A 15,913-nucleotide genomic window follows, 5' to 3' on the forward strand; every position below is an offset into this window, starting at 1 on the left:
ATGATATAGACAGATAGATGTTTTAAGACAAGTATGCCCATACCATCTATTGGATGATTTGGCGATCTGTAGCGCAGGTAATTGTTTTAAAAGCATTTTGAAATGTGATAGTGTGCTATCCCCTATCTCCAGTGACGAGAACCATGTAGCTATGACGCGTTCCTACACAATTTCCTGATTTCACAAATGGACCACTTAGAAGTGAAATCATAGGGATAGAACCTAGGTGTAAAAAAATGTAATGACTTATTTCTGGCTGTGGATTATCCCTTTAACTCAGTGGAACTTGATGTGCAGAAATATTAATTCATGTAGAAATTAACTATTCCAATTTCCTTCTGTCAAAAACATATATTTGGGGGGGGGGGGGGGCTCATTAGAGAGCTCAAAGAGCGTGCTTTGCAACCGTACATTTGTACATTGACATGTGTCATTTAGCAGACACTGAAGTTGTTCAATAAAAACGTGCATTCAACTAAGTTAAATAAACATACACATGTAAAAAGTTGAAAGTTTATATAACCGTCACTGTAGTTAAACTGGTCTGTTCCCTGTACTACACTGTTTACTGCTGGCTTAGGAGTTGGCAGAGAAGCTCATAGAAGAGAAAGAAGCAGATGGGTGTACAAAGCTCCCTTCACTATACCAGTTATTTGGAAATAAAACTTTTGAATGTAAAGTGCATTTTTCATTTAGTAGTTAGGACAAACAACTCAAAGTGCTAAAACTGACAACATTCATTTGGGAGGTACTGGTTCTAATTGAGTTGAAACATGATTACCTGAATACATTTAATCAACCGGACAATCATTTCAAATTATTATTTCTCAATTGTTTGTATTTCAATAACAGAATTTAAAAAAGTAGATATTTTTACATTAAATGATCTGTTTCCATTAGGTGTAAACTACTGTCCTAAAATGTTATTGTCGATCCAAATATAATTTTAGTGTAGTCTGAGCCCAACTCTGTGGATGAAATCATTGTGGAGTTCTTGGCTAGGCATGGGCTAGCCTTATTTAGGAGGGACATGTGAGATTCATTATTTCCTGAGAACACCAATTAGAAAACCAAAGTCAATTTAAAATAAAATAAATTATGACCACATGATTCTGTGGATTAAAAGAAGATCCTAATTGGTGCTCAGAATAATGAAGCAAAATGATTTTTGACAGGTGCTAGATAGGTTTCACAACTGCTACACCTGCCACAGGCTGGCCAAATAACTTTAGTGTGGCCTTGTGTAACGGATGTGAAATGGCTAGCTAGTTAGCGGGTACGCGCTAGTAGCATTTCAATCAGTTACGTCACTTGCTCTGAGACTTTAAGTAGGGTTTCCCCTTGCTCTGCAAGGGCCGTGGCCTTTGTGGAGCGATGGGTAATGACGCTTCGTGGGTGTCAGTTGTTGATGTGTGCAGAGGGTCCCTGGTTCGCGCCCGGGTCGGGGCGAGGGGACGTACTAAAGTTATACTGTTACATTGATGCTGTTGACCCGGATCACTGGTTGCTGCGGAAAAGGAGGAGGTTGAAAGGGGGGTGAGTGTAACGGATGTGAAATGGCTAGCTAGTTAGCGGGTACGCGTAGTAGCATTTCAATCAGTTACGTCACTTGCTCTGAGACTTTAAGTAGGGTTTCCCCTTGCTCTGCAAGGGCCGTGGCCTTTGTGGAGCGATGGGTAATGACGCTTCGTGGGTGTCAGTTGTTGATGTGTGCAGAGGGTCCCTGGTTCGCGCCCGGGTCGGGGCGAGGGGACGTACTAAAGTTATACTGTTACATTGATGCTGTTGACCCGGATCACTGGTTGCTGCGGAAAAGGAGGAGGTTGAAAGGGGGGTGAGTGTAACGGATGTGAAATGGCTAGCTAGTTAGCGGGTACGCGTAGTAGCATTTCAATCAGTTACGTCACTTGCTCTGAGACTTTAAGTAGGGTTTCCCCTTGCTCTGCAAGGGCCGCAGGTAGGGTAACGTGGGTGGGTAACGATGCTTCGTGGGCAACCGTTGTTGATGTGTGCAGAGGTTCCCTGGTTCGCGCCCGTGTCGGGGCGAGGGGACGACGTAAAGTTATACTGTTACACTTGAAAGAAATGCATTACAATTATTCCGGGAATGATATTGCATTCATAATTGTAAGCAAGTGAACTGGCTGAGTTGGTTAAATAAGGCAACCAGTATGCAAATATTTCTATACATTGAGAGATTAATGGTAATTGTTCTCAGGTATATACACATGATTCATTACTTCACTAGATTTATGATTAACAACAACCTAGGTTACTTGGAACACCCTGACATCTACCTTCTTAATTTGACTTGCTGCCATTAGCGACATCAGCTGCAACAAGTATAATAGAAACTTGAGCACTGGTGATGGCCGCAGCAGGAAGGAAATATACCCCGGTCGTTTTAAAATACTATTTTGGTTTTCTAACTAAGTGTCAATGAACAATACACAGAACAATTTGAGTGTATATAAAACAAATCCTTACTGGTTCGTGGGCGGCGCTGAGAGGGGGAAGACCACCTCCTCTTCCTCGTATTCAGGTCCATCCTGCATGTCGCTTTCATCCACAGTTCCGAGTCCCCCGTAGCCTGGGGGCGGTGGGGGAGGTGGTGGCAGAGGTGGGAAGACACTTGACCCGTCGGGACCCACCGAGGTGGGTGACATCCGGATGCCGGGTCCCTCCGAGGTGGGGGAGTAACACACACTGCCAATGGTCCCTGAACTTGTTCCTAGAATAATTGCATGTCCGCCACTCCCTGTAGCGGACAAGGCAGGTCTGGCAATATCTCCTCCAGACACGGGGTAAATCATACTTATATCAGGGGGGGAGTCTGGGGAGGTGTTCAACGGGTGGCGGAGGTTTGTTGCAGCTCCCTGGCCCAAATCAGTGACCCGCACTCTGGTCGGGTTGGGATAAAACGGAAAATGGGCCGTCTCTGGGCCTCCGCCGCCCGCCACCCCTTTCCCTGCCGAGACAGAGCCCGTATCCTCGCTACTGACCTCCGCAGCCATCATTTTCGTTAAATACGTAGAGGGGAATAAGTCGAGAAGGGAACCTGCCCTTCCCCTCTAGTCTTGCAGCACCCCCTCACTGTTTGGGTTGGTAAAAACAACACCAAAAGTTTATTGGAAAACAACACGTTTACGGTAGCCAGCTAGCGGTTAGCTAATAACGCAAACTCGTTAGCTAAACTCTAGCCAAAGCTAGTTACCTACATTAGCTAGCTATGAAGACACGAGTTTTCATGAGTTTAAAGTTCTGCTAGAATTGCGGTTTTGAAAATAACGTTTAAATACCTGAAGGGAGAGGCAGATGACGTATTTTATTCCTTTTTTTCCCTAGTCCTGCCTGCTCCCTCGGCAGCCACCAGTCTACTTGTCGGTAAGTATTGTTTTATTGTCACTGCCTGTGTGTGAAATCCTGTATTGTGCTGTTGTTGTTTTGCTCCTACGGAGATCCCAAATGTCTTAGTATGCCACCACAAACGGCCCCCTCTGTCGCCTGAACCTCTGGTGGACTTCGTTTAACCGATGTAGCCCACCAACTGAGGTATTTACAGCTCTTGCGTAAATTCGCGTTTCTTTCTCGATTACGGGGCTGGAGGCTTGCTGCCGCCGCTATTCGCTCCCTCCCTCTCCCCACTCTGCTCGCTAACGCGCAGGCCCAGCCAAGAGAGTACCGAGTAAATTCACTGCGCGAGCTGCATCCATTATATCTGCTATCGGCGAGGAAGTGAAAAGCAGTGTCAACACCGGATTACACTACAATCACTCCATTAAAAGGACAGAATTGTCATACCATTCATATGATGAATGTGGCACGCCACATGTATGACACGCGTTACCTTTGAATAGTAATTCAGAACCACACATAGTACTGTCTGATACTGGACCCTTTCAATGGTGATTTTAACTGAGACCGCGTGCGCATGTTCACCATAGAAGGCAAAACAATTCCCGGGATTTTTTTGTCAATTTCCTGGGTTTTCATATTTAGATTAAGCATGATTCTTATAAAAGCATGCTTGATTTATAAATTGGTGAGCTGTTTAGACCCTGATTTTAATAGTTGCGTAGTCTCTGAGCTAGCCAAGTTGGCAAGTATTGACAAAATAATGTTAGTTACAGCAGCTAGCTATAATTTAAAAAAAAGATTAGCTAGCTAACGGATTCTCGTCACGTTGTGTAGCTAATGTTACATGTAATTTCTCTGTTCCACTCTAGTCTGTTCCCACTCAATGATGACTTCTCCAATCAACCGGATGTGTTCAACAATTCCTTTCAATGTTTGTCTGAAAATAATAAGTAAAACACTGACAGGTGAAATATATAATCAGATTAGCTAGCTACTTGTCATTAGGCTTTTAATTGTGAAATCAGCAGTTTCTACATACATCTTTGGACTTATAAGTTAATTATATGTACCCATTTGATTCTTGAAGAATATAACTTATACATGCCTTATGAGCTTAGTTCAACTGTCATACCCCACCAGAACCCCAAATATAAGATTGTTTTACTCCAATGTTTGTAAACAAAATAAATGAAAAACAAACACTGTATAGCCTCAAGCTATATCATGGATGGTCAGTCCTTTCTTCCATAGCTCTGTCTAAGAATTTGAGAGTGGAAACATTTATCCAGCCCTGTCCAATATATATATACAGTGCTCAAAAAAATAAAGGGAACACTAAAATAACACATCCTAGATCTGAATGAATGAAATATTCTTATTAAATACTTTTTTCTTTACATAGTTGAATGTGCTGACAACAAAATCACACAAATTATCAATGGAAATCAAATTTATCAACCCATGGAGGTCTGGATTTGGAGTCACACTCAAAATTAAAGTGGAAAACCACACTACAGGCTGATCCAACTTTGATGTAATGTCCTTAAAACAAGTCAAAATGAGGCTCAGTAGTGTGTGTGGCCTCCACGTGCCTGTATGACCTCCCTACAACGCCTGGGCATGCTCCTGATGAGGTGGCGGATGGTCTCCTGAGGCATCTCCTCCCAGACCTGGACTAAAGCATCCGCCAACTCCTGGACAGTCTGTGGTGCAACGTGGCGTTGGTGGATGGAGCGAGACATGATGTCGCAGATGTGCTCAATTGGATTCAGGTCTGGGGAACGGGCGGGCCAGTCCATAGCATCAATGCCTTCCTCTTTCAGGAACTGCTGACACACTCCAGCCACATGAGGTCTAGTATTGTCTTGCATTAGGACAAACCCAGGGCCAACCGCACCAGCATATGGTCTCACAAGGGGTCTGAGGATCTCATCTCGGTACCTAATGGGCTACCTCTGGCGAGCACATGGAGGGCTGTGCGGCCCCCCCAAAGAAATGCCACCCCACACCATGACTGACCCACCACCAAACCGGTCATGCTGGAGGATGTTGCAGGCAGTAGAACGTTCTCCACGGCGTCTCCAGACTGTCACGTCTGTCACATGTGCTCAGTGTGAACCTGCTTTCATCTGTGAAGAGCACAGGGCGCCAGTGGCGAATTTGCCAATCTTGGTGTTCTCTGGCAAATGCCAAACTTCCTGCATGGTGTTGGGCTGTAAGCACAACCCCCACCTGTGGACGTCGGGTCCTCATACCACCCTCATGGAGTCTGTTTTTGACCGTTTGAGCAGACACATGCACATTTGTGGCCTGCTGGAGGTCATTTTGCAGGGCTCTGGCAGTGCTCCTCCTGCTCAAAGGCGGAGGTAGCGGTCCTGCTGCTGGGTTGTTGCCCTCCTACGGCCTCCTCCACGTCTCCTGATGTACTGGCCTGTCTCCTGGTAGCGCCTCCATGCTCTGTACACTACGCTGACAGACACAGCAAACCTTCTTGCCACAGCTCACATTGGTGTGCCATCCTGGATGAGCTGCACTACCTGAGCCACTTGTGTGGGTTGTAGACTCCGTCTCATGCTACCACTAGAGTGAGAGCACCGCCAGCATTCAAAAGTGACCAAAACATCAGCCAGGAAGCATAGGAACTGAGAAGTGGTCTGTGGTCACCACATGCAGAACCACTCCTTTATTGGGGGTATCTTGCTAATTGCCTATAATTTCCACCTTTTGTCTATTCCATTTGCACAACAGCATGTGAAATTTATTGTCAATCAGTGTTGCTTCCTAAGTGGACAGTTTGATTTCACAGAAGTGTGATTGACTTGGAGTTACATTGTGTTGTTTAAGTGTTCCATTTATTTTTTTGAACAGTGTATATATTTTTTTACCAAAACAGAGACATGGAAGAAACTTAATCGCAGCTTTAGTGGTTTTAATTTGCTTCATATTGTAACCTGCAGTAGGCTATCTATGTGAGTGAAGTACAATGAAAATACTGGTTCCAACTACCCTGACCAAGGGCTGTTGGTCTTGCTGGCAAAGGCTAATCCCCTGTCAGTTAGACCAAATGGCTTGAAGGCTCTTATTCAAAGACTAGATAACACTTACATATAGCCATGTTACAATTTAATATTTCATATATCTTTGTTGTTGTTGTTTGTTGTTGTTGTTAGCTAACATCAGGGGCATCCTTGTGTATTATCATGAACAGGGTATGAAAAGGAGGTCCTTAGCCCTGGTGACGAAGGCTGCTGCAGGTACAGGACTACCTGTGTCTTTAGTTAAGGTATGAAATGGAGGGAAGAGGTGGCGCAAGAGAGGAAGGGAGGTGGAATTAGAGACGTGACTAGGGTTGGTGGATTTTGAGGGGTTAGTGGCAAGAGGGGATTGGGTACACATTGATTTCGGGGAGAGTGGGTAAAGAAATAGGCTGTGTTCTGACACCCTGCATCCAGAAGTGTTCACACTTTCCTTTCACCCACTGCATCTAAAAGCATTGGATTGGTACGAGCATAATGGGGAGACATTCCACCATAGCACAAAATTACTGACTGACCCCTGGTCAAGTTCTTTTCTTTCCTAACCCCCTGTATTATTAGAATATTGTCAGAAAAAAAGAACAATCCACTACCTAAAACACTGCAGATTAGGCAGGATCAGGCAACAGTGTAAAATCATGTTTAATTACTGTACTGTAAACAGCATTTTATCAACACAGAAGTTATACAGTGTTATGCTTGAATGGTTTTAGATGACTTACATCTAACGACAATGCTTTCCTTTTGAAATTACAGAACTGGATTGGTAACTATGGGTGTTCACTTAATACCTCCTGCAACACCCGGTGTCGCAAAGCTGCTGGTTATAAGCGCGGTGTCTGCCTATAACTTGTTTTGCGCAGAGCTGCTGAAGGGGAAAGGTATGTATTCTCAGATGAATGTTTATTCCGACATAAAACATCTAGTCCTACATTCTGATGTGAAATGTTGAGAATTACTCTATCACTTTCACTTCTCCATTCCATAATGCATCTTTCCACAGTAGTCCTATTTTAGTCAGAAAAATATGATATATTCCTCATTTCAAATAAGACTGTTTCCTGCTGGATGTTTTTAAAGGGGGTTTTAAGTAAGAGTTTTATTTAAACAATGCTATTAATTCATTTTAATTTGGCGGACGCCTTTCGGGACACTCAAAGACATCTTACATTAAAAGTAGGCCTACATAAAATGAAATGCGGTACGTAAAGTCATAAAATGAAGTGCGTCAATCAACAGTGCAATTTAAAATAGAAACAATCTAAAATCAAAGGACCAGACAAAATAGGACAGATAAAAAGAGGAGGGAGGGGTTGGGAAGAGGATACAAACCCAGTTTAGGGTAAGGGTTTGGTTTAAGGTGGTAGAGTTTGGAATAGGAGCTAAAGGCCCGGGCACACATGGTGGAATGGGGGGAGACAAGGAGACCAGCAGAGGAGGAGCGGATGGAGCGGGAGGGGGCATAGACTGGGAGAAGATCAGAGAGGTAGGTTGTGGAGGGCTTTGTAGGTGAGGAGGAGGATTTTAAAGTTAATACAGGATACCACAGGGAGCCAGGATTGGTTTGACGTGTTCAGTTGATCTGGTGCTGGTGTGAATTCTGTCAGCAGTTCAGAACCAGTTGGAGTCTATTGATGAGTTTGGTGGGGATCTGGTGAGGAGAGTGTTACAGTAGTCTAGTCGGGAAGTAACAAAGGCATGGATGAGGGTTTCGATGCTGTAGTGGCGGAGGTGGAGGAATGCTGTCCGGGTGCTGGTTTTTATGTGGGAAGAAGGAACTATCCAGGGAGGGACCGAGGCTTTTGACTTGTGTTTTAGAGATGGACCAGGAAACCATCTTTGGTGATGCTTTGAAAGAGTGGATTTGGCGCTGATGAGCATGACCTCTGTCTTGTTGCTGTTGAGTTTGAAAAGGTTCATGCTCATCCAGCTCTGGATGTTGTGAAGGCAGGGGAGTGGTGGGTTTGGTGGAGAGGTAGAGCTGCGTGTCATCAGCATAGCAGTGGAAGTGAACTTTGTGATGTTGCATGATCTTGCCCAGGGGTAGGAGGAATATGGATTCTTCTGACAATAAGCGTTCATGGTTGAGGAAGATTTTTGCACATTAATGAGTGATTTACAGGAATGAGGTCCATGGTTTGAATCACAAGTGAAATGTATTCAGAAATCTATTACTTAAAACTATGTGGCTCACTACAAATCACTTGTCAATCCATAATAATTCAGCAGTTGTGAGATGGGATGCCTACAGTAAGTGGTAATGACAGTGTATCTATTCACGCTACATCAAGCTGCCCTCAAACCTATATAACTAGTACACAATAATTTATGCAGTATCAACATTGTTCTGAAACAGGTTGGCTGGAGTTGTGCTGTTATCTAACAACCAATACTGCTTGACTGTAATTACATAGCAGTAAGTACAAAGTGATGCCATGTTTCTTAATTCGTTTCCAAGTGCTGGAGGTCATACTACCAGCCTGCCATTACTGGAAATTTGGTCTAAGTCACATTCACCTTTCTTGTCCTCTGAAGGCACTCCAACATTTACAATTAATGGGAATCTTCTAGCCACTGGGAAACACTGGAAATGTATAGGGAAAACCCCACCCACCAATAACGAGACGCAAGTAGGCGCAATCACAATTAGGTGACGCATGTCACACCAATGAAACATTCGACTTGGGTATTCCGTGATGTTCAATTAGAGAACAATTTAAAAGTGAATTGTTTCATTACACTGGTGCTCTTCATTACATAAAGCAATTTGTTTTCCAACATATTTAGAAAGAGGTTAAGCTACATATGCCTAAGTTGCATGACTACGTCGCTTACAAGTGTCTGCTTAATGGCGTATATTATGTGGGGACTATAATAGCTTTATAATATTGTTACATCATGGGTCACGTGTGTTATTGTGTGTTTATAACCTACTGTATCTGGCCTGTTAATCAGTTGAATATCTGATTAAATAGTGAAAGAACATGGTGTTCTCGCCTTAGCTCTGTCACGGTAGAACTGTGTCCCGTGGCACTGGCGCAAAAGCGCCCATTGTCTTGTACCACCGCATCGGTACAATAAACCGGAGATTTGTGACAGTTTTTGTGTGCTATTTTGAGGGGCTGCACTGCTAAATGCAACGTCTCCTATGGTGCGGAGCCTGGTGCAAGGAATTATGAGGAGGCCATTGTTAGAGGAGTGCAGTGAGCAGGTCGGAATGTAGGGGTGCAGAAGGTCAGTAACGTATGAGAGCGCCAGTCCATTGGGTGCTTTGTAGGTGAGCATTAGCAGTTTGAAGGTGATCCTGTATTGGTCAAGTAAGCCAATAGCTCACAACACTTTCACCACGACAATATCCTCTGTTATAGTTGACATCAGTATACAATATTGTCATCTCAGGTGACCCGACAACCCTCAGTGGCAGGTGGGGGAGTTTAGGTGAGATGGAGAGGAGGAAATTCCAGAAGATGGCTGAGGAGCTCAGGGAGTCAAGGGATAAAGGACAGATGACTGAAGACGTTAGGGCAAGAAGAGTTGATGACCACGGTGCACAACTGAGCAAGAGGACAAGTACATTGGAGTGTCTAGTTTGAGAAACAGACGCCTCACAAGTCCTCAACTGGCCTTCTAGGCAGAGTTGCAAAGAAAAAGCCATATCTCAGACTGGCCAATAAAAATACATGGTTAAGATGGGCAAAAGAACACAGACACTGGACATAGGAACTCTGCCTAGAAGACCAGCATCCCGGAGTTGCCTCTTCACTGTTGACGTTGAGACTGGTGTTTTGTGGGTACTATTTAATGACGCTGCCAGTTGAGAACTTGTGAGGCATCTGTTTCTCAAACTAGACACTAATGTACTTGTCCTCTTGCTCAGTTGTGCACCGGGGCCTTAGCACTCCTCATTCTATTCTGGTTAGAGACAGTTTGCGCTGTTCCGTGAAGGGAGTAGTCTTCAGTTTCTTGGCAATTTCTCACATGGAATAGCTTTCATTTCTCAGAACAACAATAGACTGACGAGTTTCAGAAGAAAGGTCTTTGTTTCTGGCCATTTTGAGCCTGTAATCGAACCCACAGAAGCTCCAGATACTCAACTAGTCTAAAGAAAGACAGTTTTATTGCTTCTTTAATCAGAACAACAGTTTTCAGCTGTGCTAACATAATTGCAAAATGATTTTCTAATGATCAATTAGCCTTTTAAAATGATCAACTTGCATTTGCTAACACAACATGCCATTGGAACAGAGTAGTGATGGTTTCTGATAATGGGCCTCTGTGTGTAGATACTCCATTAAAAATCAGTCGTTTCCAGCTACAATAGTAATTTCAACATTAACAACGTATTTCTGATCAATTTAATCTACAAAAAATGTGCTTTTCTTTCAAAAACAAGGACATTTCCAAGTGACCCCAAACTTTTGAATGGTAGTGTATGTTATCCACGCCAAGCTCTCTGTGTCTTCCCTGTTAGATGAATGTGGTGAAAAAGGTTGGTTCCCCTATTGCTCTTTTGAGGATAGGACCATCGTAATTCGATGTCTGGGGCATGAGTTAACCATCAAGCGAACGTCATCTTTTGGATAGAAACCGCTGGAAGACATACTGGCGAAGGCAGGGGACCTCAAATTTGAAATTATTTTTGTCTCATTCTATCTTGTTTTTGTTCAATTTTCCAATGAAATTTATACTTGACATAACTGAATAGATATTGTAGGACGGCCCCCGAAATTACTCTTAACAACTGTATGCAAATGGTTTATTGTGTGAAAAGTAAGGGAAGCGCTGCACCATAATATATTTTTGTAGATCAAGTTGCTCTTTTGGTAAAGGGGTTAATGTTTCTCCCTCTCTGATCATGTGTAGAATAATGCCTTATTAATGGCAGTTCATGTTCTGTAGCTTATGGTTTTTCCTTGATATTAATCTTTCAGATCTTTCTTGATAGTCTATTAGTGTAACTTAACAATAGTCCTTTTGCACATTGCTCCAGTCACCCCCAGACGCGGCGAGGGTCGGCCGGGCCCCAGTGCAGCTCCAGTCCCCCCAAGAAGTGGCATGGGCCACAGTGGACCTCCAGTCCCCCCAAGAAACGGCGAGGTCCAGCCTGGCCCCAGTAGAACTCCACTCCCATCCAGACATGGCGAGGGCCAGTCGGGCTCCAGTGCCCCTCAGACGTGGTGAGGAACAGACTGGCCTCAGCGGACCTCCGGGGCCCCCCAGACCCCCCAGCCGGTGGGTCTACATTCTTCCATTTTCAAAAGTCTGTCCAAAATATGCTTCTGCAACCACATTCATTGCAACTAGCGAAGACCCTGAAGCAACAACAAAAATAGGGTTGTTAACACCAAAATGTTCAGTTGAGACCAATCATATTTCAGCTACATTACTGTAGGGGAGGTGTTGTGGGGGCTGAACTACAAAGTAGTAGCCTCTACCTGTTTGTGAATGCAGGGGAAAGGCTATGGGTCATATTACTGCTATGATGTATAATTAGCAATTTTACATTCTTTGTTTCAGACCTTTGTGTTTTTTTCTGGGTATCCTGCCTTGGAGACTTTTCTGGTGGGTCCACTTCTCTTCACTCCACTGAAAACCAAAATTCTATATATTTCCTCATCATCCTTGCTGGTTCAGCTAGTAGTCCACTACACCTGTCACTCGTATAAAAAACCCTGAACCCATTACAGATGTTTGTATTCAAGAACAAACCTTGACTGAAGTTGCCCACAGCGTCCGAATCGCGAAGTCGAGCGCAATTTGCACTTGGAAGTCCATTCGCGTGTAAAGAATTTGCTAATGTCGAGCTGATCACATTCCTAGCTGTATTTTGTCTAACCTAGGAATTGACATGTTCCTTTCTAGCTATTTTGTCCTTTACGACATCTTTCAGAAGTTTATATTTCTTTATTGGCCCTTCTTTTACCAAGCAAGTTGACTGAGAACCCAAACTGTATTACAGCAACAAACTTGGGACAATTTGCATGCATGGGAAGGTGAGGGGTAGAATGGGCCAAAATGAAGTGTACAAAAATCAAGATGTTTTTTGTGGGGTAGGGTCTACCTGTCCCCCCCCCCCCCGGGCCCCCATGTCCCGCAGGTGCTGGGTCAGTGGGACCCATAACTGACACTCTTGGCCATGCTGGTGTCGGATGTGAGTGGTAAAAATGTGGTTGTTTGCTTTGTTTCATAATGGTGCGGATTGAGTCACAAAAATATGTTGAAATTAAGTGTCCAGTATATTGAAATTAAATGCTTCCATCTCATGAGCATAAGTTGTGAGACAGAAAGAGGAATGAAAGTAAAATAAATAGTTTTGTTTATCTGTATGATAGTATTTAACTGCATGGCTGTACATTTTAGTCAATTTCATAACTCTACATTAAATATGCAGTTGATTTTAATGAGTCCTAATACATATGTTTGTGTTACAGATTGTTTCACTTATAATTCACAGTATCACAATTCCAGTGGATCAGAAGTTTACATACACTAAGTTGACTGTGCCTTTAAACAGCTTGGAAAATTCCGGAAATTATGTCATGGCTTTAGAAGCTTCTGATAGGCTAATTGACATCATTTGAGTCAATCAGAGGTGTACCTGTGGATGTATTTCAAGGCCTACCTTCAAACTCAGTGCCTCTTTGCATGACATCAGGGGAAAATCAAAAGAAATCTGCCAAGACCTCAGAAAAAAAAAATTGTAGACCTCCACAAGTCTGGTTCATCCTTGGGAGCAATTTCCAAACCCCTGAAGGTACCACGTTCATCTGTACAAACAATAGTACGCAAGTATAAACACCATGGTACCACGCAGCCGTCATACCGCTCAGGAAGGAGACGTGTTCTGTCTCCTAGAGATGAACGTACTTTGGTGAGAAAAGGGCAAATCAATCCCAGAACAACAGCAAAGGACATTGTGAAGATGCTGGAAGGAACGGGTACAAAAGTATATCCACAGTAAAACGAGTCCTATGTCGACATAACCGTAAAGGCCGCTCAGCGAGGAAGAAGCCACTGCTCCAAAACCTCCATAAAAGGTTTGACACTGCACATGGGGACAAAGATTGTACTTTTTGGAGAAATGTCCTCTGGTCTGAGGAAACAAAAATAGAACCGTTTGGCCATAATGACGATTGTTATGTTTTGCGGAAAAGGGGAGAGGCTTGGAAGCCGAAGAACACCATCCCAACCGTGAAGCACGGGGGTGGCAGCATCGTGTTGTGGGTGTGCTTTGCTGCAGGAGGGACTGGTGCACGTCACAAGATAGATGGCATCATGAGACAGGAAAATTATGTGGATATATTGAAGCCACATCTCAAGACATCAGTCAGGAAGTTAAAGCTTGGTCGCAAATGGTTCTTCCAAATGAATAACGACATTTCCATATACATTTAAGTCATTTAGCAGACGCTCTTATCCAGAGCGACTTACAAGTACATACATTCATACTTTTTTGTATTGGCCCCCCGTGGGAATCGAACCCACAACCCTGGCGTTGCAAGCGCCATGCTCTACCAACTGAGCCACATGGGACCCCATGCATACTTCCAAAGTTGTGGCAAAATGGCTTAAGGACAACAAAGTCAAGGTATTGGAGTGGCCATCACAAAGTCCTGACCTCAATCCTATAGAAAATTTGTGGGCAGAACTGAAAAAGTGTGCGTGCAAGGAGGCCTACAAACCTGACTCAGTTACACCAGCTCTGTCAGGAGCAATGGGCCAAAATTCCCCAAACTTATTGTGGGAAGCTTTTGGAAGGCTACCCGAAACATTTGACCCAAGTTAAACAATATAAAGGCAATGCTACCGAATACTAATTGAATGAATGTAAACTTCTGACCCACTAGGAATGTGATGAAAGAAATAAAAGCTGAAATAAATGATTCTCTCTACTATTATTCTGACATGTCACATTCTTAAAATAAAGTGGTGATCCTAACTGTAAGTATTCATATTTCTCATTCCAACTGAGCCATACATTTAAAACTGTCTGCTCTGTCATCCATGATTCGGATATAATTACATTTATTGTAAATGTTTCTTATCTTATACATTCTGGAAGCCGTAGGCATAGCAGATATGCATGCTACCTTTTCTCCGGTCACTGTCGTTATTGTCATGAATTAAAGGGCTGTGAAAGCAATGAGAATGTCACAATATACACTGCTCAAAAAAATAAAGGGAACACTTAAACAACACAATGTAACTCCAAGTCAATCACACTTCTGTGAAATCAAACTGTCCACTTAGGAAGCAACACTGATTGACAATAAATTTCACATGCTGTTGTGCAAATGGAATAGACAAAAGGTGGAAATTATAGGCAATTAGCAAGACACCCCCAAAAAAGGAGTGATTCTGCAGGTGGTGACCACAGACCACTTCTCAGTTCCTATGCTTCCTGGCTGATGTTTTGGTCACTTTTGAATGCTGGCGGTGCTCTCACTCTAGTGGTAGCATGAGACGGAGTCTACAACCCACACAAGGGGCTCAGGTAGTGCAGTTCATCCAGGATGGCACATCAATGCGAGCTGTGGCAAAAAGGTTTGCTGTGTCTGTCAGCGTAGTGTCCAGAGCATGGAGGCGCTACCAGGAAACAGGCCAGTACATCAGGAGACGTGGAGGAGGCCGTAGGAGGGCAACAACCCAGCAGCAGGACCGCTACCTCCGCCTTTGTGCAAGAAGGTGCACTGCCAGAGTCCTACAAAATGACCTCCAGCAGGCCACAAATGTGCACGTGTCAGCATATGGTCTCACAAGGGGTCTGAGGATCTCATCTCGGTACCTATTGGCAGTCAGGCTACCTCTGACGAGCACATGGAGGGCTGTGCGGCCCCACAAAGAAATGCCACCCCACACCATGACTGACCCATCGCCAAACAGGTCATGCTGGAGGATGTTGCAGGCAGCAGAACGTTCTCCACGGCGTCTCCAGACTCTTTCACGTCTGTCACATGTGCTCATGTGCTCAGTGTGAACCTGCTTTCATCTGTGAAGAGCACAGGGCGCCAGTGGCAAATTTGCCAATTTTGGTGTTCTCTGGCAAATGCCAAACGTCCTGCACAGTGTTGGGCTGTAAGCACAACCCCCACCTGTGGACGTCGGGCCCTCATACCACCCTCATGGAGTCTGTTTCTGACCGTTTGAGCAGACACATGCACATTTGTGGCCTGCTGGAGGTCATTTTGCAGGGCTCTGGCAGTGCACCTCCTTGCACAAAGGCGGAGGTAGCGGTTCTGCTGCTGGGTTGTTGCCCTCCTACGGTCTCCTCCACGTCTCCTGATGTGCTGGCCTGTCTCCTGGTAGCGCCTCCATGCTCTGGACACTATGCTGACAGACACAGCAAACCTTTTTGCCACAGCTCGCATTGATGTGCCATCCTGGATGAGCTGCACTACCTGAGCCACTTGTGTGGGTTGTAGACTCCGTCTCATGCTACCACTAGAGTGAAAGCACCGCCAGCATTCAAAAGTGACCAAAACATCAGCCAGGAAGCATAGGAACTGAGAAGTGGTCTGTGG

At 44.2% G+C, this 15,913-nt stretch overlaps 1 protein-coding gene and 1 long non-coding RNA gene across 3 annotated transcripts in view; one reads left to right on the top strand and one right to left on the bottom strand.

The window, feature by feature from the left end:
* Positions 1–3,915, bottom strand: part of LOC129826300 (ras GTPase-activating protein 1-like) — a 58,621-nt gene extending 54,706 nt beyond the window's left edge. For both annotated transcript variants that reach the window (XM_055886868.1, XM_055886867.1), the window contains exon 1: positions 2,488–3,915. In XM_055886868.1, the coding sequence (XP_055742843.1) occupies positions 2,488–3,017 (530 nt within the window). In that variant the 5' untranslated portion in view covers positions 3,018–3,915. The remainder of the gene's footprint in view (positions 1–2,487) is intronic.
* LOC129826303 (uncharacterized) lies at positions 3,295–14,287 on the top strand. The gene is made up of 5 exons (XR_008755013.1): positions 3,295–3,384; positions 6,566–6,640; positions 7,149–7,273; positions 11,383–11,624; positions 11,910–14,287. It is a non-coding gene; the product is annotated as an uncharacterized LOC129826303 (long non-coding RNA).
* Positions 14,288–15,913: the final 1,626 nt, after the last annotated feature.

This window comes from Salvelinus fontinalis, chromosome 28 (genome assembly GCF_029448725.1).
Source record: "Salvelinus fontinalis isolate EN_2023a chromosome 28, ASM2944872v1, whole genome shotgun sequence".
In the NCBI taxonomy this organism is placed as follows: Eukaryota; Metazoa; Chordata; class Actinopteri; order Salmoniformes; family Salmonidae; genus Salvelinus; species Salvelinus fontinalis.